General features: G+C 42.1%; 1 protein-coding gene and 1 long non-coding RNA gene across 5 annotated transcripts in view; both read right to left on the bottom strand.

The window, feature by feature from the left end:
• Positions 1 to 1313, bottom strand: part of PLCB1 (phospholipase C beta 1) — an 861253-nt gene extending 859940 nt beyond the window's left edge. For all 3 annotated transcript variants that reach the window (XM_055426796.2, XM_055426800.2, XM_088844294.1), the window contains exon 1: positions 777 to 1313. In XM_055426796.2, the coding sequence (XP_055282771.1) occupies positions 777 to 875 (99 nt within the window). In that variant the 5' untranslated portion in view covers positions 876 to 1313. The remainder of the gene's footprint in view (positions 1 to 776) is intronic.
• An 859-nt stretch (positions 1314 to 2172) lies between these two features.
• LOC129556574 (uncharacterized) lies at positions 2173 to 20143 on the bottom strand. 2 transcript variants are annotated; one of them, XR_008686030.2, is made up of 4 exons: positions 19740 to 20143; positions 19329 to 19424; positions 12848 to 13372; positions 2173 to 2298 (listed from the first exon to the last, which is right to left on the bottom strand). It is a non-coding gene; the product is annotated as an uncharacterized LOC129556574 (long non-coding RNA). The 2 variants fall into 2 exon arrangements; XR_016039214.1 differs by lacking the exon at positions 2173 to 2298 and having other exon boundaries at positions 9212 to 13372.
• Between the last annotated feature and the right edge of the window lie 612 nt (positions 20144 to 20755).

Here is a 20755-nt window from a genome sequence, read left to right as displayed (position 1 = left end):
AGTCCTAGGGTCCAGGGTCACTGGAGATCCGGGGCTGGGCTTTTGCCCGTCCTGGCAAAAGATGAAGGTACATCGAAGGAATGTCTCGTGTTCTATGTCTATTTCGAACTGAAGACTCAGCCAGCTCAGTTCTCAGAAACTCTTTCCCTAGCCTGCAGGCCCAGCACGCCCCCACTGACTCCTCAGTGACCCCCTGTGCCCTCCCCCGGTGCGTCCTCCCGGCCCTTCTGGGGCCCTTCCCTGCGGAGCCTAGAGCTGAAGTTTGGCATCACCAGCCACCTGTCGGCTGGGCCGCCGTGTCCTTTTGCCTCTGCCGCGTGGGCACCCAGAAAAGCGCTAAGAGGTGAGCCACCACTCAACAGTTCAGACTCCGGGGCGGCTCCTTCTCCAAAGGGGCCAAAGGAGGTGCCGGTCGGAGGAGGTGGCGGGGTGGGGGGGCAGTGTGCTTCTGCCGGCGGAGAAGGGCGCTTCTGTCCACACCCCAGCGATTTCCAGCGGGTGACAACTTCACCCTCCCCACTTTCCAAACTCTCAGGACCAGTCACCGGCAACGCCGGCCCCTCCTGCGCTTCTGCTGCACTGTCCCCAAGACCCCAGACCCTCAGGGGGCGCCGGTCAGACCCGGCCCGGATGCCCACCGCCGACCGAGGGCCCAGGAGCGGGTGCCCAGCGCGGCCGTCGCGCGCCCCGAGGCCCCGCGCCCGCCCGGCCGCCCGTTGCGTAACTCGCCCCAGCGAGCCGCCCCCGCCCGCGCCCCCGCCCGCGCCCCCACTTACATCCTCCCACTTGACGAATTTGGTGCCCTTCTTGAGGCTGTCGGACACGCACACGGGCTTGAGTTGCAGCGCGTGCACTCCAGGCTGAGCCCCGGCCATCAGGGCTCATCGGGGCTCCGGGCGACCCGGGCGCGCGCGGCAGGGACGGGGCGCGGGGCGCGGGCTCCTGCCCGGCTCCGGGGGCGCTCGCCTCCGCTCCGCGCCGGCCTCCCGGCCTCCGCACCGCCTCCCGCGACACTCAGCAGCCGGGGCGCGCGGGGGCGAGGCGCCCGGCCATGCCCTGGCGGGACGCGGGATGTGGAGCCTAGGAGGGCGGAGAGCCGCCGAGCGGCAGCCCGCGCTGCCAGACGCCGCCGGGAACGGCTCCTCGGCCCCCACCGGGAACGGCTCCTGGGCCCCCGCCGCCTCCCGGCGCCGCGCTCAGCACATCCTCCCGACTCGGAGGGAGCGCGCGAGTGACACACGCCCGGCGCCCCCGCGCCCGGCTCCTTCCCCTGCCGCCTCCCGCCCCCCTTCCCCGCCGCCGCACTCGCTCCGTCCCTCCTTCCCCCGGCGGCTCCCAGCCCAACTTTGCGCGCTGGGTCAGGCGCCGGGAAGCAGGGGCGCAGCGGCACCTCCCGGCGCCCGGGCCCCACTGCAGCCGCCGCCTGCGCCGCCGCCCTCTGAGCATGCCCGGTGCCCGGTGGCGCGGCGCCCGCGCTGCCGGGGGTCAGGGGGCCCGGCTTCCCGCGGGCGCCAGAGCCCGGGGTGTCTCTGGGTCCAAACGGGGTGGAAAATGGAACCGTGGGGAGGGAGCGGAGAGGCAACCCCCAGCGTTCCTCTCGAGCTGGAGCTCTCCAGCGCTGGCCACACACCAGCTTTTTGAAAAGACAATTATTATTTATTAGTGGAGAAGGGAGCTGTTGAGAGGCTTGGAGTGAGAGCTCTCTGGGGAAAGCTCGCTGCGCCCGAGAGTTTGCAGCGCCCTAGTCTTGAAGCCCCGGCATCCTGTTGTTGTGCTCCGGAGAAAGCAAGTCCGTTCTACGAGAAAAAATGCTTTTATTTCCCAGGATGACAGAAGGCCCCGACTGAGTGTGTGTGGGGTGTGTGTGTGTGAGTATGTGTGTCACAGACAGCGGAGGAAAGAAAGGTGTCTTACAGATAGAAACTTGCTCATTTAGGAACACACGGGTAAAGATGCTTTTTGCACTCATTCAACAAACATTGCTGATTTCTTTCAAAACAAAGAAAGAGATACCCGCTTCAGAACAGATCAGATTTAAAAGATATGTGATACCAGTGGTTGAGAGGGTGAGGAGCAACTGGAGATTTCATCCATTGCTGCAGAGAATATAAAATGGTAAATCCACTTGGAAAAACAGTTTCTTATGAAGTTAAACATTTACTTATCACAAAACCCAGAAGTTCCACTTCTAGGCACTTGCCCATGATAAATGAAAATGTATCTTCACACAGACTTGTTTAGTAATGCTCATAGGTAGCTTTCTTCATCATACCCAGCTTTCTTCATCATACCCTAGAACTGGAAATCACAAATGTCAGTCAACAAGTAAGTGGATAAACAAAATGTGGTATGTCCAACTATGGAATAATATTCAGTAATTTTAAAAAAAGGAATGGGCATACAACCACACAGACAAATCACACAGACTCTAAGCCTAGTGAGAGAAGCTGGACACAGTAGTCTACATACAGTACAATTCTACTTGAAGGATTCCAGAACAGGCACTCTGTCTGCGTTGACACAGGGAGGCTGCCTGTGGCCAGGCGTGGGCAGAGATTGACAGGGAAGGGAAACCGGGGGACTTTTGAGAGTGATGGAAATGTTCCATATCGTGTGCCTACACAATACAGAATTGTAGAACTGTACACCTGAAATGAGTACGTTTTATTGTAGGTAACTTATATCTCAATAAAGTTAATTTTAAAAACAGGAAGCAGAATATGAACAAAGAAGGAGAGAAATAGTCTTTTCTCTTAAGTGTCTGTTCTTTATGCCTCTGCCCCGAAGCTTCCAAAGCCCAGTGTTTACAAACTCAGTCAAAATATTACCCAAGATATGATGGGGAAGTTTGCTATTAAAGAAATCAATGCATTCAAAAACTATGTATGGATTAGCAGCTATATGCTAGACGCTATGATAATCACCAAGGATAACCTGGTGAACAAGCGCCCTGACTCCTGCTCTCTTTTGGGTGTTTTGGCTGATCCTTGGAAGCCACTTGCTACAAAGAATCTCTTTAAAAGACTGACTTGTTTCATTTTGATCATATGTCCCTAAACTGAAACCTGAGTATATTGTCCAAAGACCCTCTATCTGTGGCCTTGGCTTGCTACATGCAGAAAGCCCCATCACACTCCCACATTGCTCCTCTCTGCTCTAGAAAACAGCAACACAACTCCACTGGCAGCATTCCTGCCCTTCTCAATTGTGCTTATAACTCGTCCTACCAGGCTTGTTCTCTCTTTTCTGTCTGTTATTCCTCCACTGACTGCCACAAACTCTCAGTTATCTACTGAAAAGATTAGTGGTCTATTAGGCTTTACACCAGCGTGACATAGGAAGGTAAGACAGGTCAGAAATATGCCCTCTAGAAGAGGAGTTTGGAGGATTAGAAATAGACTCTAGGCTAAGTGAGAAGATAGACTCAGCCTCTTCGTGGTGGCCGATCGCATCATCTCTCTGTGTTCCCTGTCCCTCTCTGCATCCACATGTTTTGTCATGTGACCTTATAGTGACCTGTGTATTCACGTCACTGATATTGGCCAATGAGATGTTAGAAGATGTGACCTAAGAAGAGGTTTGAAATATACTCGTGAGGATGGGCTGAAGTATACTTGCCCTCTTGGGTTTCTGATTATTGCCATGAGATAAATGTGCCTCAAGGAGCCATATGGGGCAGATGTAGGCCCGACCTACAGCCTGGAGGCAAATCCAGCAGAACCCATCTTAGCTCTGTCAGAACCCAACCACTGCAGACTTGTGAGCATGACAGTACATGCTCATTGTTGAGTCTACCGAGCTGGCCGGGAGGATGGGATCCTTTGTTATGCACCGTTACTGTGGACGTAGCTGATTGAGTCAACCAGCTAGTATTCCTGATCTTTCCCAGCCATTGCTTGTTGCTGTGACTGTAAGGAGAGTAAAGCTGTAGAATTCTGCACAGTGTTTGGCTTCAAGACAGACATGGACTGTGGGAGCTTCTTCTGCCAGCAGGATGTAGTTTGATCCAGGAGAGCTGTGGGATAACCTTCTTCAACGTGTAAGATGAGGCTTGAGGCAACTTGTGTCGACTCCCTATTTTCCTCAACTCTGCTTAAGATACAAGACAGAGGTAGTTCTAAAGGTGGGGATTTTTGCCATGCAAAAGGTTCGGCAAGAACATCCAAAATTGTGTGAGCCAGGCCTGTGCTCCATCAAGTTCAGTGCTCTGTTCTGTTTTTAAAACAAGAGAAAGGTCTGTTTTATGTGAGAGCACAGAATTGCCCTCGGTAATGCTCGCCTTGGGGAGTTGGCAAAGCTAACCATTATTGAGTATTCTCCATATGCCAGGGCACTGGGCTAAGCACTTCCCAGATACTCAACAGTGTAACACTTACTGTGCAACAGCAGCCTCACACCCTCTTTTCCTTGGTAAGCAAACCACTATTTGGTCAGGTAGCAACGTGTTCAGGGGAGGGGGCTCCTCCTCTTCCCAGGAAATGAACTTTGATAGGTCTGTTGGTCTAAACCAATTATAGAATCACATTTCTCCTTCTCTGTGGTTGGTTTAGAAGGCCATTAGGAGAGCCTGGTATGCCCAGTGGATTAAGGGAGATAGAGTGTGTTCCCCTCCCTGACTCTTCTGTCTCCATCACCCTGTAAAGAGGACAGCCAACTAGAAACAGGCAAACAGCCTGATCAGTCCTTCATGAGACTGTTAACCTTCTTAACCTCTCTAGAATTCCTGATAAATGAGGCAATAAGTGTCTTTATTGCTTAATCCTGGGACCATTTTATTGTTATAAAATTGAGACTTGGAGAAGTGAATTGACCTGCTTAAGGTTACCCAACTTGGAACCAGGTTTGAGACCTATGATATCTGACTTGAGAACTTAACTCTTAACCACCATGCTAGGCACCTCTAGAACTAACAACTCAGATCTGAGTAGTTTGCCCCTATTGAACTACAGTGTAGTGTAAATAATCCCAATTCTTCTAGAAAACTAGTATGTAGCCCAGTCTCTCAGCAGTTCATCACTCACTAGAGGCATGCCACCGTGAGAAGGAAGGGTATTTTGATTTGAACAGACATACTTTCTAAGGACCAGCTCTACCAATGACTAGCTCTGTGACAATGGGAGAGTATCTTCCCCCTTCTGAAATACAGAAGCCTTACATATTAATAGTAATTAATAATTTGGCCACCTCATGCAAAGAGTTGACTCACTGGAAAAGACTCAGATGCTGGGAGGGATTGGGGGTGAGAGGAGAAGGGGACGACAGAGAATGAGATGGCTGGATGGCATCACCGACTCGATGGAGGTGAGTTTGAGCGAACTCCGGGAGTTGGTGATGGACAGGAAAGCCTGGCGTGCTGTGATTCATGGGGTCGCAAAGAGTCGGACACGACTGAGCGACTGAACTGAACTGAACTGAATAATGGTGATGAAAGCCTACTATGTGCCAGGCACTCTTCTAAAGTTTTCCACTTTTAATGCACATTAACCCCAGGAACTGGGTTATCATTATCGTCTCCATTTTATAGTAGAGAAAATTGAGTTAAAGCAGGGTTAAATACATGTACAAGATTTTTCCAGCTAGTAAGTGGAAGAACCATAAATAAATCCCAGGTGACTTGGCCCTGGAGGAGACACATTTAAATACCACACTGTGCTATCTTGAAGAGTTATTGTGAATATCAAATGAAATCATGTATGCTAGTCTCTATCACACAGTGCTAATCAATAATAGTTAATGCTCTTATAATTATCCTAAAATTGTACTGTATTGCCTTTGTGTGCTCTAGAATAACGTTTTATGAGCATTACTCAAAGAGAGCATCCTAATTCTGTGGTCTGTGATTTAGTCAACTTATTTCTCCCTGCACCGATTCTATAAACTTTAATCATATCCATTTTCATCTCTAACATTCTAGAATTCAAAAATTATTTTCCATTACCAATAAATGAGTTCTAATTGCATCCAAGCATGAGGGTTCCTCTCAGTTCAGTTCAGTCGCTAAGTCATCTCCAACTTTGAGACCCCATGGACTGCTTGCCAGGCTTCCCTGTCCATCACCAGCTCCCAGAACTTGCTCAAACTCATGTCCACTGAGTCAGTGATGCCATCCAACCATCTCATCCTCTGTCATCCCCTTCTCCTCCTGCCTTCAATCTTTCCCAGCATCAAAGTCTTTTCCAATGAGTCAGTTCTTCATTGGGTTCCTCTATCTTTTTGGAAATAACGCAGAGATATGGAGGGAAAAGCTGGCCAAAACCAGCTTTCTCATAATCACATCTGGGTTACATCAAATAGTCTTTGGTACATGAAACCTTCCATCTGTCTGCCCCATACCCTTCCCCTGCCTGACTGTCTGGAATGGAGATGATCCCCACAATGACCTTGAGGACCATGTGTTAAAGAAACAGAGCCTCAGTCAGCCTGGGTCCCTGAAGGACCGCAGGCCGAAGGTCACAGGACCACTTGCACAGTACAATTCTGTAAACAAGAGTTAAACTTTTAGAGTACTCAAGCTAAGAAGTAAATGTCATTCCCATCATTATTACCATTATTAAATTTCACATCAATATGAGATAAGATTTGTACATCTTAGATGGTAAGTAAGAATGGGCATTGTGATGAAATTGCCAAGTTCTGACTCAATGAGTTCTATTATGAAGTAAAACCCTAAGATGGAGCAAGAACTCAAAAAAAAAGACAACTTAAAATTATCACCAGTGCCTGGAGAAAAGCTGTGCTTTTCCTTCCCCAGGGGCTCTCGCTTGAACCCTTTCTTAATAGCACAATGCATTTTCTCTAAATTCTATCACACAAAAGAAAAAAAGCTTTCAGATTGCTTTAGTTATGTTACAAAAATGGTAGGTTTTTTTCCTTCTTGAAAAACAAGAAAAATGACCTGATATTCATTTACACTCTATTTTATCCTTCATTTAAAGTAAAAGCTTTCACTGAAATCTGTCTGATCATCTTAAACAGCATTTTGGGGGAAAAAAATTTAGCAGCACAGATCCAAAAATGTCTAAAGAGAGACAGTCTAAGAATTCAGTTTCACAGGAGATGCAGGTGTTAGAGTGCATGGCCCTTGGAAGCAATGCCTCAGGACAGGAAGCATCAAAGAAGGACCACTGCACCTCACCTGCTTCTCTCCTGCCATCTCCAGACCCCCCGATTCAGTGGTGAGACGCCCAGGTCAAGATATAATCTTCATGAATCATTTTATTTTGTCTGTTCTATAAAGTAATGTCAGAAGCCCCCCACCTCAACCCTCTCTTACTTCAAATATCAACATAACCACCAATCTTTAGGTCCCTAGGGATATCTCACCAGAATTTAAAGGAAATGTGTTACTTTTTAGCTTTTGAATATATGAGTGAATGAATTCACATTAAAAAATATTTTGGCCTACTGACTAGTTTCAGATAATAATTCTCCACCTAATTAAACTGAAGTTAAATTCTCTAATTTTGAGCCACTTTGTGGAAAGATTTCAGTCACCATTTACTGGTACACTGACAGAAATAAAATATGGAAAACCATCTTTCTGTATTTTCCCAGTCTTTTGACAAACAAGAGCATGACTTTGGTTCCCGTCTGGACTTCTCTTTTCTGGCATTCTCTCATTTCGCTGTGGCTGCTCCACCTTAGGGTTCTAAGAGCAAACTTTTCCGTTATAATCTATCATACAACTATGTAAAACATTAAAAAAACAGTGGGGAAAGATGCTCCTCATGGAGTCTCTGTTAGAGAGAGTCTGGTTGCGTATCCACTATCCATTCTCCTAGAAATCGAAAGCAGTAGGATTCCTTTGGCTCCAAACTTCAAAAGTTTCAGGCGGCGGTGGGAAGGGGGGCGGATTGGGGGTTAGGATTTGAAACCAGAGGGCAGGAAGAGACCAAAGAAAGAGGTGGACATTCCAGATTGGTAGGTGGCAGGTTAAAAAACAAGGGAACCTATTGGATTGGCCAAAAGTTCATTTGATTTTAAGTAATAGACATTTTTTTCACCAAGAACTTTATTGAACAACATATTCACTAACTAAACAAAATTTTTGTCCAATCCAACATATACCAGTTTATCTCTGGCACTGGAAGAAGAGTGGATCGCCCCACCGGCCCAGCAGAATTGTTAAGTATAAAACATAAGTATAAAAGCATACTTTAAGTATAAAGTATAAACTTTATAAAGTATAAACTTTATACTTAGTGGGGTTCAGTCATATGGCGCATACAAATGGGCTCAACAACTCAGTCCTTCCAGGGCTGCATTCTTGACAAGTGCTCCCACTGTGAAAGTTGGGCAGAATGTACATTTCAGGGACAGGAGATGGGACAGGTAAAGAGTCTCCTATTGCTCAGATTCGGCTTGTGGGTAAACAGGTCACATCTTGATGACCTCCTGCAACAGACTCCCATCGAATCAGGGATGGCTGTGTGCTTTGTTCACCTGCCCTCCTTTCTGATTCTTGCCGCATTGAATGCCTACTTGAGGGCTGAACTTGCAGCCGTGAGGTGACCTTGAGAATGGAAGTCAGAAAATAGGTAGATCAAAAAGATAAAAGTCCTTGGGTCTTCCAACAATCACATCACCAAGACCACCAAGATATTAACTCAGAAAAAAAAAAATTCTATCTTGTTTAAATCCTTACAATTTGGGGGTGGGGGCATGGGTTTCTGCCTGTGCAGCCACAGCCAGCCCTGACTGATACAGAAGCAAGCACAGACACTCTAGTGGCTTCTGATGCTGTAGTTCTGTTCCTCGTCAGTTCTCTAAATGACTTTCCATGCTCTTGTGCCAGCAGGCTATGAAAAATGCCTTTTTCTTTTTCATGTATTTTCTCGGGGTTTCTGTTCCTGAGGAAATTGCTGGTTTTCAGTCATTCCACCAATTCAGGATGAGGGTAGAAAGACTGGTTTCTGTGGAAAAGAATTATACTCAAAGTATTTGTGAGGTTAGGTAATAAGAGAGATGGCATAGTGATGCATTTTATTAAAAATAAGTCCCAATGCTACTATAGCAGCTACATAATTAGAGATGGATGTCCCCATGTATGTCAAGCTATGATGATTTACAGAGACTGTGAACTTGTGCTTTTTCTAACTTCATGCCATCTTTTACTTTAACACTGACATTATAATATGCTACGGAATTGACAGGGCTTCCTGGGTGGCTCAGCAGTAAAGAATCTACCCGCAATGCAGGAGACACAGGAAACACAAGTTCAATCCCTGGGTTGGAAAGATCCCCTGGAGAAGGGCATAACAACCCACTCCAGTATTCTTGCCTGGAAAATTCCATGGACAGAGGAGCCTGGCAGGGTTGCAGTCCGCAGGGTTGCAAAGAGTTAGATACAACTGAGCACATATACAGGGAGTTGACAGAATAAGGGTTTCATTCTTTATCATACTAAATAGCATGACTGAAAGGAAAGAAATACATTTCAGCTTCCTTTTAATTTTAAAGACATAAATAAATAAATAATCCCACATCTTTGTTGATCCAGCTTTGTAATGCCAAACTGAATCATAGATTAAGAATAATGTTGAGCTGAAATTTTGTATTCACAAAATGAGTACCAGGTTAGCACTTGAAGGCAGATAAAAAATTGAGTCAAATTGTACATGTATTTATTGGGTAAATACAGATATTTTATGAACATATGTGCATTTCCCTAATATAGATTACCTCCACTGGTACGCATTAAATAGCAGATTCCCTTATACAAATGTGTATGAAGAGCAGAGAATAGCTAAGCCAAGGAACCGATGGCAGTGACTATGTCACAAATTTTAAAAGAAAAATAACTTGGAAAATGTTTTGCTTAAAATTGTAGTAAAAAAAAAAAACTCAGATTATAAATCTGAAGATGTAAAACACCTACTTTACTTGACTACAGAGAAAAAGAATGAAAATTCCCTAAAAAGAAGTAGTCACCTTTGTTTGGGAAAACAGTTAAAAAAAATTAACTTGTAATAGACAATGGAGGAAACTGCCCCCTTTCTAATAAAATGCGTATTTTGTTATTTGAGCTATGTTGTTGCCACTGCACCTTCCAAAGGATGAAACAGCATAAGATTTGCAATCCCCCTGTATTCTAATTCTAATCTTACCAACTGAAGATAGTAATATTCTCTCCTGTCACATATTCAAATTAATTTATTAGGAAGACTTATCTTTAGTTGTATGGCAGGATTGATGGGCAAATATTTTAAGGTCAGAGAGTAAATATTTTCGGCTTTGTGGGTCACATGATCTTACCACTATTCAACTCCATCCCTGTAGACTGAAAATAGCTATAGACAGTATGTACATAAAAGGATGTGTTGTGTTCCAATAAAACTTTATTTACAAAACAGGTGGCAGGCTGGATTTGGCCCATAGGCTGGAGTCTGCAAACTCCTGTTCTATAGGAAGAAAAATATTCAAGGCTTCTTGAACCTTTCCCTGAAAGTAATTGAACATTTATTGCATCATAAATGTCCCATTTACTTCTCTGTGACATGGAATAAATTCAATAAATTTATTGAAGCTCCAATAAATTCTACTAGTAACCTATAAAGAAGTAAGCCCACATAATATAGCATGTCTTCTATACATGAAGACAAGCAACTGTCTAAACTAGGTGAATATAAGTGAATATAAAATGTGGCCTGTAACAATCCCTACCAACAAAAACAGACTGGCAATAGCAAAACCTGCAATAATTAAAATCTAAGGAAATCATCTTGCAAAATCGTGTTGCCCATAAAATAATGTTTGGTATATCTAATTGGTAATTATTCAGATTAACCCTTCTTGCAAATATGTGAGAAATTCAATTGTTACAATAGCACTTCTCGGTGTTATTCGAATAAATGAAATATAAAACTGCACCAAGCATATAGAGATACAGAGTTCAGTTCTCACTAAATATGGCTAACATACATTCTCTGGGGTTTCTCTTCAACTCCCTACTTACCCAAGGATAGCACAGTCTCTTAAAAGATGTAAACTGAGTTCCTACTGTGTGGTAGGTAATCTGTTAAACTCTTAAACTCTATACTTACTTTTCTCTCTTTTATGGCAACATAGGAAACTTAGCTATCTAGTCAATGAGAATCTTCTGATATCATTTAGCACCTAGCTATTCAATTTGTATTCTACAGACCAGCAACAGTCTTGGGGCACTTTTTAGAAATACAGAATCTTGGGCCCCACCTCAGACCACTGTATCATAGCGGGCTTTCATCCAAAAGCCCAAGGGAGTGGTGTGCATGTGGGACATGCATGCATGCACTAAAGTGCCTCTGTAGTGTATCAGTATCACAGGCAAGTTATTGTCCAGTATCCTGGAGTCCTGATTCCAACTTCCTAAGTAACCAATTTCTTCCCAAGGAATATCTTGGCATTGAGGAGAATCTATTTTATTACACATAAAATATTAAATCATAGTGGCTTCCAGGCATACATCTTTAACCTCACTTCCTGAGACATGTGTTCTTTACAGAATAGCTGAAGTCAACTTCATATAATGTCACACTTTAAACTTTGATGGACTGTTAAAGTTGAGCAACATATCCATGTTGACGCCACACTCCATGGGCAGTGTACCAACTGGCTAGTTGCAGATGTTAGGACATGTTTAATGGTGCTATTATGGAAAACTAAGGTAGTACCACATGAGAGAGCTAACATGCTGCTTAATTTCTATACTCAGAGAATTATTTGTCTTGATGCAATCTCTCTTTTTCATCCCTGAGCATTGGGAGTATTGATTTTCTCCTGACAGGAAAATAACCAGTGCTACTCCAGAAAATGCACTATGTGCTAAGAGTTGATATTTGAATTTTTTAATATTGAGATTTTCTGTTTACATAATGATTTGTCTCCTTTGTGTGCATTTAATTTCTGATCCCTCATTTAGGCAAAGACATATAAATTTTGATGAGATCAATTATTATCTTGTTTCATTTTTGGAAGCATTTTTTAAATAATAAAATATGTTCTATATTTGCATGATTGTTTTTTATTCCAGAGAAAGGGCAGAAGAAAGTTGGTCACTGCTTCTTGTGGACTAGTGTTAGCTATAAAGTTGCTTGGCAAGTTTGGGTACTCAAGAGTGTGAGATTAAATCTACAGACAAAAGTTAGACAAAGAACTGTAGTACTAACACATGGGGGGAATATATGTTTCATGACTAGAAAATATTAGTAATTACTTGGTGATAGTCATGAATATCTGTGTGTGAGAGAGAGAATGTTCTTGTTTAGAAACTCAAAAACCTGCTTATTTGGGGAAATATTTGTCTTTATTTTCCAATAAAAGCAATGTCATGGATACATTGCTTTTATTTAGATTTTATATTCATCAAATTATACAAACTCTGTTTTTAAGTGCCAAATGAATTTATAAAGCTTCTCATAGGTGCAACTTCCTGTCCCAACCCCACCCAATTTCCCTCTCTTCAAATATAAGTACTTTTAATCATATCATCTGATTATTTTGACAGTTAGCTGTGTATCATTGAACAGTACATTTTGATAGTGACTAATTGATTTACTCTGTCCCCTATCTGTTGACTTCTCAATATGGAAGATATGGAATTTGCTTTTTAGCATCATCCTTTCCTCATCTTTCCTCTGCCCTCATTATCCCACTATAAATGTAGGTATATCTTAACTTTGCTTAGCTTTATATTTCATATTTATGTTGTCAATACTAATCATACATATGTGTATGTATATATATGCATATATATATATTATAATTATAGCTGAGTCAATCAACTGTCATAATTACTTTTCATTTCCTGCACAATATTATTTTCCCTATACCTTGTTTCATCATTTGGTCAGATTGTTTTTTTACTTACTGCTAACTTTGGCCACCTCATGCGACGAGTTGACTCACTGGAAAAGACTCTGATGCTGGGAAAGGTTGGGGGCAGGAGGAGAAGGGGATGACGGAGAATGAGATGGCTGGATGGCATCACCGACTCTGTGGACATGAGTTTGAGTGTACTCCGGGAGTTGGTGATGGACAGGGAGGCCTGGCGTGCTGTAATTCATGGGGTCGCGGAGAGTCGGACACGACTGAGCGACTGAACTGAACTGACTGAATTCCAAATAGTTACAGCCTTAGTTGCTGACATCTCATGACATGTGGAAACATGTTGACAGTCTCCATCTTTTTCATGAAGATGTCTTCCCTGGCACTCTGACTCTCTCCAATCTGAATCCTCTGTCCAGATCTTTGTTCCACTGTCTTCTCAGGCTTTTTCTTCAGAAGGTTGAGAGTGGATTACCTTTGCCTTGCTACTGTGTTGAAACTTCCAATTCTTTTCTTCCTCATTTTTGCTTAACCCTTTGGTTTCGAGAATTTTATCTTCGCGAGTTTCCTGAGAAAGTATGGAAGAGAGATATATTATTTAGGACCTGATATGTATAAACATATTGATGTTTTCATTCCACCCTTCAAACTTAATTGATATTTTGGCTGAACAGAAAATTCTAATTTCGAAATTATTTCCTCTCAGAATTTGGAAGGGTTTGCCTTTTAGCTTCCAGCATTAAAAGCTAGTTCTCTTTCTTGATTTTTCTTATGAATAATTTTTTTTTTCTTTCTTAAAATTTGTTGGACTTTCTGTCTGCCCTCAATGTTCTGAATTTACAGGAATTTTGGACTTTGGTTTGGGTTATTTTTATTCACTACACTGGGCATCCATTGAGTTCTTTCAAATTTAAAAAACAGTGTTGTAATTCTGAGAAATGTTCTAAATTTTTTTATTACTTCCACGTCTCAATTTCTCTCCTTCTGAAATACCTCCTGTCTTGAATATTGGACTTTATGGGCGGTTTGTGTAATTATCTTATTTTCGCTCTCTGCCTGATCTATCTTTTTGTTTTACATTCTGTGGTATTTTCTAACTTTACCTTCCTTCTCTCTTCTGTTTCACTTTTCCTCTTGCTATCACGTTGTGACTTTTAAGATTTTTTTTTTGTTCTCTGAATAATCATTTTTATACCATCTTGGTTTTGTTTCCAATTCCCTCCAGGGTATTAACTGACTTTTTATTTTTAAAGTCATATGGTGGCTGGTCTTTGTTCCTGCCTGGTTATTTCTCCTGCTTGCTTTGTGTCTTTCTTTCATAACAGAAACTTCCCACAAATATCTGGTGTTTTCTGGCGGCTGGTCTATTTAAAAGAGTAGAGCAAAAAGTGGAAGCAGTGACAGATTTTATTTTCTTGGGGTCCAAAATCACTGTGGATAGTGACTGCAGCCAGGAAGTTAAAAGACGCTTGCTCCTTGGAAAGAAAGCTATGACAAACCTAGACAGTGTATTAAAAAGCAGAGACATCACTTTGCCAACAAAGGTCTGTACAGTCAAACCTATGGTTTCTTTCAGTAGTGGTGAATGGCTGTGAGAGTTGAGCCATTACAGTAGGCTGAATAACAAAGAATTTATCCTTTTGAATTGTGGTGCTGGAGAAGACTCTTTAGAGTCCTTTGAACTGCAAGGAGATCAGACCAGTCATCCTAAAGGAAGTCAACCCTGAATATTCATTGGAAGGGGTGATGCTGAAGCTCCAGTACTTGGACCACCTGATACAAAGAGCCGACTGATTGAAAAAGGCCCTGATGCTGAGAAAGAGCAAGGCAGGAGGCGGAAGCGGGCAACAGAGGGTGAGATGGTTGAATGGCATCACTGACTCACGGACATGATTTGAGCAAACTCTAGGTTACAGTGGAGGATAGAGGAGCCTGGCTTACTGCAGTTCATGGAGTCACGAAGAATCAGACATGATTTAGCAACTGAACAATGGCAACAGCAGCAAAGAAAAATAAAACTAATTAAGACTTCCAACGTCACGGGCAAAGCTTAGGAAATGTGGCTTGCTCTGTAGGGTGATCAGACTGGAATATTTCCTTGTGTAACTTCAGTATCAATATTTTTAGTCTTTCTTCTTATGTTAGCCAGATTTCTAAGCAAAAATTTCTCCACAAGTTACTATGAGTATATTTTAAACAAAGCATAAATTCTAGATATCGTCATTTACTGAAAGCTCACTATGACTTTACGTATATTACTTCATGTATTATTATAAAAATAATATTAAATAAGTAACATTACTATCCCCAGTTTAGATGTGAGAAGATGAGGTTTAGAAGATGAACTACTGCCTTATTGTGTTTTCATGCTTAGTCACTTAGTGGTGTCTGACTCTCTGTGACCCCATGGACTGTAGCCCGCCAGGCTCCTCTGTCCATGGGCTTCTCCAGGAAAGAATACTGGAGTGGGTTGCCATGCCCTCCTCCAGGGGCTCTCCCTGACCCTGGGGTCAAACCCAGGTTTCCTGCATCGCAGGTAGATTCTTTACCAACTGAATCACTGGGGAAGCCCACCCCCTTATCAGTGTCATCTAATTAGCAGCATAGGAGCTAGGACTTAACTCTTAAACTCAGCTTTCTCCTCTGCATACTTAAACGTTATTAAAATGCTATAAATATCTCATTCAATACATGAATTCAGTGAACAAAAAGTTACAACAGACAATCAGTTAATGTTCAGTAAATAAAGGCCAAACAGAACTCTGAAACAGAAGGCTACACAAGATTTTAATCCCCAAACATAGCCTGTAGATTGTCACAGGTCTTTGAGTTCAAAGGCAGTTCAACAAGCTGAAGAGAAGGAAAATTTGAGAGAAACAAGAATTTTAGTTAGAACTTTGGACAGTGAAATATTAGAGTAACAGTAGTTTGCTCATATAACCCACTAAGTATATGTTATATACACTATCTGACATTTTTAATCCTGACTAGAATGAGTAAAAGCTGTAGGTTGTAGAATAACACGAAAGATTTTTCCTACTTTATGGCTGGTATATTTTATTATAATTTCAAACTTTCTCTTAGGAATGACCATGGCCAGGCTGTATTTTGAAATATCTAAAACCATCAGTGGGGTTATAGTCATTGTTTTCTCAATTATATAATTTAAAATTTTCTGCTTTGATTCATTTTTTTTAATTTCATTGAAGAATAGTTGATTTTCAATGTTGCGTTTAATTTCTGCTATAGAGCAAAGTGACTCAGTTTTATATATATATGTGTTTTTTCATATTCTTTTCCAATTATGGTTTATCACAAGATGTTGGACATAGATCCCTTTGCAAAACAATAGGACTTTGTTGTTTATCCATCCTATATATAATAGTTTATATCTGATTTAACTGAATTTATTATAAATATCTAGTTTTACTTTACTTTTTATTTTTGCCACTTTAATTGAAGGATAGTCGCTTTATAGAATTGAGTTGTTTCCTGTCAGACATCAACAAGAATCAGCCCCAGGTACACCCGTGTCCCCTCCGTCCTGAGCACCCCCCCCATCCCGCCCCTCTAGGTTGTCACAGAGCCTCTGTGTGAGTTCCCCGAGTCACGCAGGAAGTTCTCACTGGCTGTCTATTCTACATATGGCACTGTAGGTTTCCATGTTACTGTCCCCATCCATCTCCCCCTCCCCCTCCTTCCCTCTCCTCATGTCCATAAGGTCTCCATTGCTGCCCTGCAAATAAAGTCGTCAATACCATCTTTTTAGATTCCATACATGTGAATCAGTATACAATATTTATATTTCTCTTTCTGACTCACTTCACTCTGTATAATAGGCTCTAGATTCATCCACCTCATTAGAACTGACTCAAATGTGTTTCCTTTTATGGCTGAGTGATATTCCATTGTGTACAGGTACCACAGCTTCTTTACCCATTCATCTGTTGATGAACCCTAATAATATTGTTAATTTTATTGTTTCCATATTTATGAAGATACAAGCAAAAAACTTTGTCATTAACAAAGGCCAAGCAAAAATGTATTATTTCCATTGATCTAAATTCCTCTTCGAAGCTCCGTATTTAAATGAAGAAAAGTGTCTACACTGCATAAGCAAAGGCTTATAAATAATCCACCAGCTTCCCTGTCTACACACACACCTTTTAGTGTTGTTATGAATGATTGCACTATATAACCACCCTTTGTACAAAGGCCTGCATTTCCAAATATGATTAAATAAAGATAACTTTCCTCCCTCTAAAAAATAAGCAAATGAGATGGAAGTTTTCAGAAAATGACATATGTTTATTCTGAAAATTAAATCCAATACATAAAATAAATAGTCTTAAGAATTATCTTGTCATAAAGGTGGCAGAGAAAGGTGTCACACCACCAGTTACTGTATCTGATTTGATTGCTTAGGTTGCACAAGTGAAATATTCCAGATGTTAGAAAATGTAAGTCAGCCAAACTTGTACGTCCATAAAAATAGATGACATGTCTTATCCCTCTAAGTACAAATTTGGCTGGCTGTATGCAGATCGCTTGTTGCAGTGGCATGTTGGCATAGCAATGTCCAAATTCTGAAACCTTCCAGATGTTTATAAGCCCTTGCTTATTGCTCACAAGACAATTTAGGTCGAGTAGTATGGAAGGCTGAATGCCAAAATGGCTCCAATTCTCTCACTGGCCCTGTGTCTGTACACTGCAATGTGATTTTGGAGCTTCTCCCATCCAGCAATAGAGTCTTTATCTACCCCTCAAATCTAGCCTGGCATTGTAACTTGCTTTGCCCAGAAAAAAAAAAATACGCAGAAGTGGCAATAGACCACTGTTAAGCCCAAGCCTCAACCCTGTCTAGCCATGATGAAAATAAGCCCCAGTTAGCCTGCTAGACGCATGGAAGAAAGGATAAAGGGAGGAGGGAGGTGGGAGGAGGGTTCAGGAGGGGGAACTTATGTAAACCCGGGGCAAATTCATATCAATGTATGGCAAAACCAACCAATATAATATTGTAAAATAATTTGCCTCCAATAAAAAATAAATTAATTACCTAAAAAGAAAAAAAAAAGAAACCAATGAAGAAAAGCTTAGTCATTCCAGCTGAACCTATCCAAAACAGCTTAGAGCCAGCCACCTCCAAACTGCATTAGAACCCTGCCAAGGTCAACACAGTTGCCTCCCAACCCATAGCTGACTGCATGAGTGTGTCCAGTCAAGCCAGCTGACTCCATACTCAAAAGCAATCATAAATGTCTGCTTTTTTTAGACCACTGGGTTTTGAAGTGGTTTATAACACACAATTGTAGCAGCAATAGATAAATTATGAGTACAGATAACCCTAGCTTGTAAACCAAAATTTTGCTAAACTTATTAAAAACTGAAATATATATATAAGTCTTTAGTATTCTTTCTCTTTGCAAATCCAGGTTTCTTCCACTTGACCAAAGTCACTTAGGTCATGACTTTCATATTTTCTTTTCAGAAATGCTGAAAAGATTCCATTTTCACAGATTAGAATCCTGACTCTAATATTGATCAAGAGTAACACAACAGTATTTACGCAACATGAAAATAAACTGATGTTTCAAATATTATGACTCATCATCTGCACTAACCTAAAAAGTAATTTTCATTTTTATGACTTCATTTTTTTAAAAGCACTTCTGGTTCCAGAGAAAATTCAGGAAATAAATTCTGATTACCCTTATTTCTCACATAGAAAGAAAGTCTAAATCTTAAAAGTAAAATAATTTTTCCTTTATCATGCAACTTTTCATGACTGGTTAAAATAAAAGCACATTTCCTTTATTTTAATTAAGATATTGCTACTTCATGAGCCCCAGGCACTATTCTGGAGAAAACAAAAGGCAAATGTAAACCCTTTCAAATATTTAAAATTTATGTTTGATTATTTAATAACTATGTATTATGCAGTTATATTATCTTCTGATAATAAGATCATAAGACTTCCAAACCCTGGGGATGCAGGAAGGGAAAATAAATGTTTCCTATCCCTAGATGGAAATACCAAACTTTGCAGAGGTAACAAGTTCACAGGGTCATCCATGGTGGAACCAGATGTATTTCATCCCAGTTTTTAGACATTGTTACCAGAAGCTTGGGTCTGACCCTTTGCTTGAAAGAGATTTATTCAGGTCACTTCCTTAATATTCTGTGTGTACAAGTTGCACACCAACACAGCTGAGATCATCATGGCCCAAAAGGAAAAGTCACGCCAAGTAAGTTAGAGGGGAGACTACTGCTGGATGAGCGGTGTTGAGAATTTTCAAGCTCGGACTCATTTGGACACACCACACAGAAGAATCTATTCATGAAGCAATAGACCAAACTGATTCATTGGCTTCTGTGGTGTGTGTTGTTCGGAGTTCATAGTCAGAACAATCTTTGAATAAGTATTTTGTTCTCTCAAAAAAAGAGGGGTAAATGCACTGTCATATTCAATTAATGAAGAATATCCTTTGATACTAGCAGTGTGGCTAGACTGTGCCTGTACTTACTGGGCCAAGTGTATGCCAGTTGTTCTTCGGAAGATCTATGATGCAGATTACGGCCTGCAACTCTCTGGAACCCAGGACTGTAGCCACAGCTGACAGCTGCACACCGTGAAAGTGGTGAGTTAAACCGCGGGCCCCATCTGTTTATGCTCCTCAGCAAGAAGGAGCCACTCTTGCAAAGCGTGCCAGCAGCCCCGTTAGCACAGCACGCCCTTCCGAGTACACTGGCTTCCCCAGTCTCCAGCAGGCGGAGGCTGAGGACGCACGCAGCTTCACTCCGTCCCGGGAGCCTGGGGCGACAGGTGCTCCGCGCTGGCTTCTGTTGACCCCCTCGGACCCCCTCCCCATCCTCCTTCTTGCCCTCCGCCCTGGCCCTCGGGGTGTTGATCTGGACGGATTTATCAACAGAAATACCTTTCTCTTCGTTTTCTGGCTTCTGCCCTGGTATACCCAGGACGCCACGTGAGGAAGAAAGGAAGGTGAAGTGAGGGCGTTTATTCTCCCGGCCCCTGCCTCCTAGATCTCTGTGAGTGAGCTGCTCCATCTCCTGAAGACCCCACTCCTGCTTAGTTATGTGATGTTCTCGCCATGGGTTCCGGAAGCTCCTTTTTACCTCTCCAGGTCTAGGTGTGGCAGAAGCTCCCAGTTCTGATCACTTGGCCCGGTGTCCTGCACTCTCCCTTGTCTTCTTCCTCAACCTTTATAATAATAACGTAATAGTCCTTTTCTCAGCCTTCCCTGTTTGCTCAGCTTGACTGTGTCATCTACTTCCTGCTGGGACCCCTGACTCCCTCTTTGTTGGATGGCATCTCGCTAGACCCACTCAGGGTTATTGTGTTCATTTATTTGGAAACGTGTAACACGTTGATTGCAATTTAATGAGCCATTCACATGCTGTACTGAAAAGCACAAAAACTTGGTTTTCATCCCAGTCTTATGTGACTTAGCTTTGTGACCACAGGCAATTAAATTCTACTTGGAAAACTTTTTTCTAGTCATCTGACATATGCCAGGCACTGGCTAGGATCTGGCAATACAAAAATAAATAATGCAAGATATCCACCCCTGTGAAGCTCATAATCCAAACAGGTGAGGTAGAGACATAAAGATCTTGAATACAATATGAGCAAATATGTGATGGTTTACGTAAGTGTTATGTTTACCTACGTGACCTTCAGTATCCTTGTTCAGTAAACGAACACAATGATATCTGTCCTGTTGATTTCATGAGATGAGAAAACAAGTTATTTGGTACTATGGGTGAAAACACTTTGAAAGAATTAAGAATATTCAACAGTAAAGTTATTAGTAGAAGTATTACTATCATGTTATCATTATGTTACTTGCTTTACTCCTTATCCTTTTATGGCTTTTTATGACCTCCTATACTGTAATCCACCAGGCTTCTCTGTACAGAAGGTTTTCCAGAC

Source organism: Moschus berezovskii, chromosome 15, assembly GCF_049115385.1.
Source record: "Moschus berezovskii isolate FMDL1 chromosome 15, NW_MosBer_1.0, whole genome shotgun sequence".
NCBI lineage: Eukaryota > Metazoa > Chordata > Mammalia > Artiodactyla > Moschidae > Moschus > Moschus berezovskii.
Note: the sequence above shows the minus strand (reverse complement) of the source record. Positions and strands in the feature narration are given on the sequence as shown.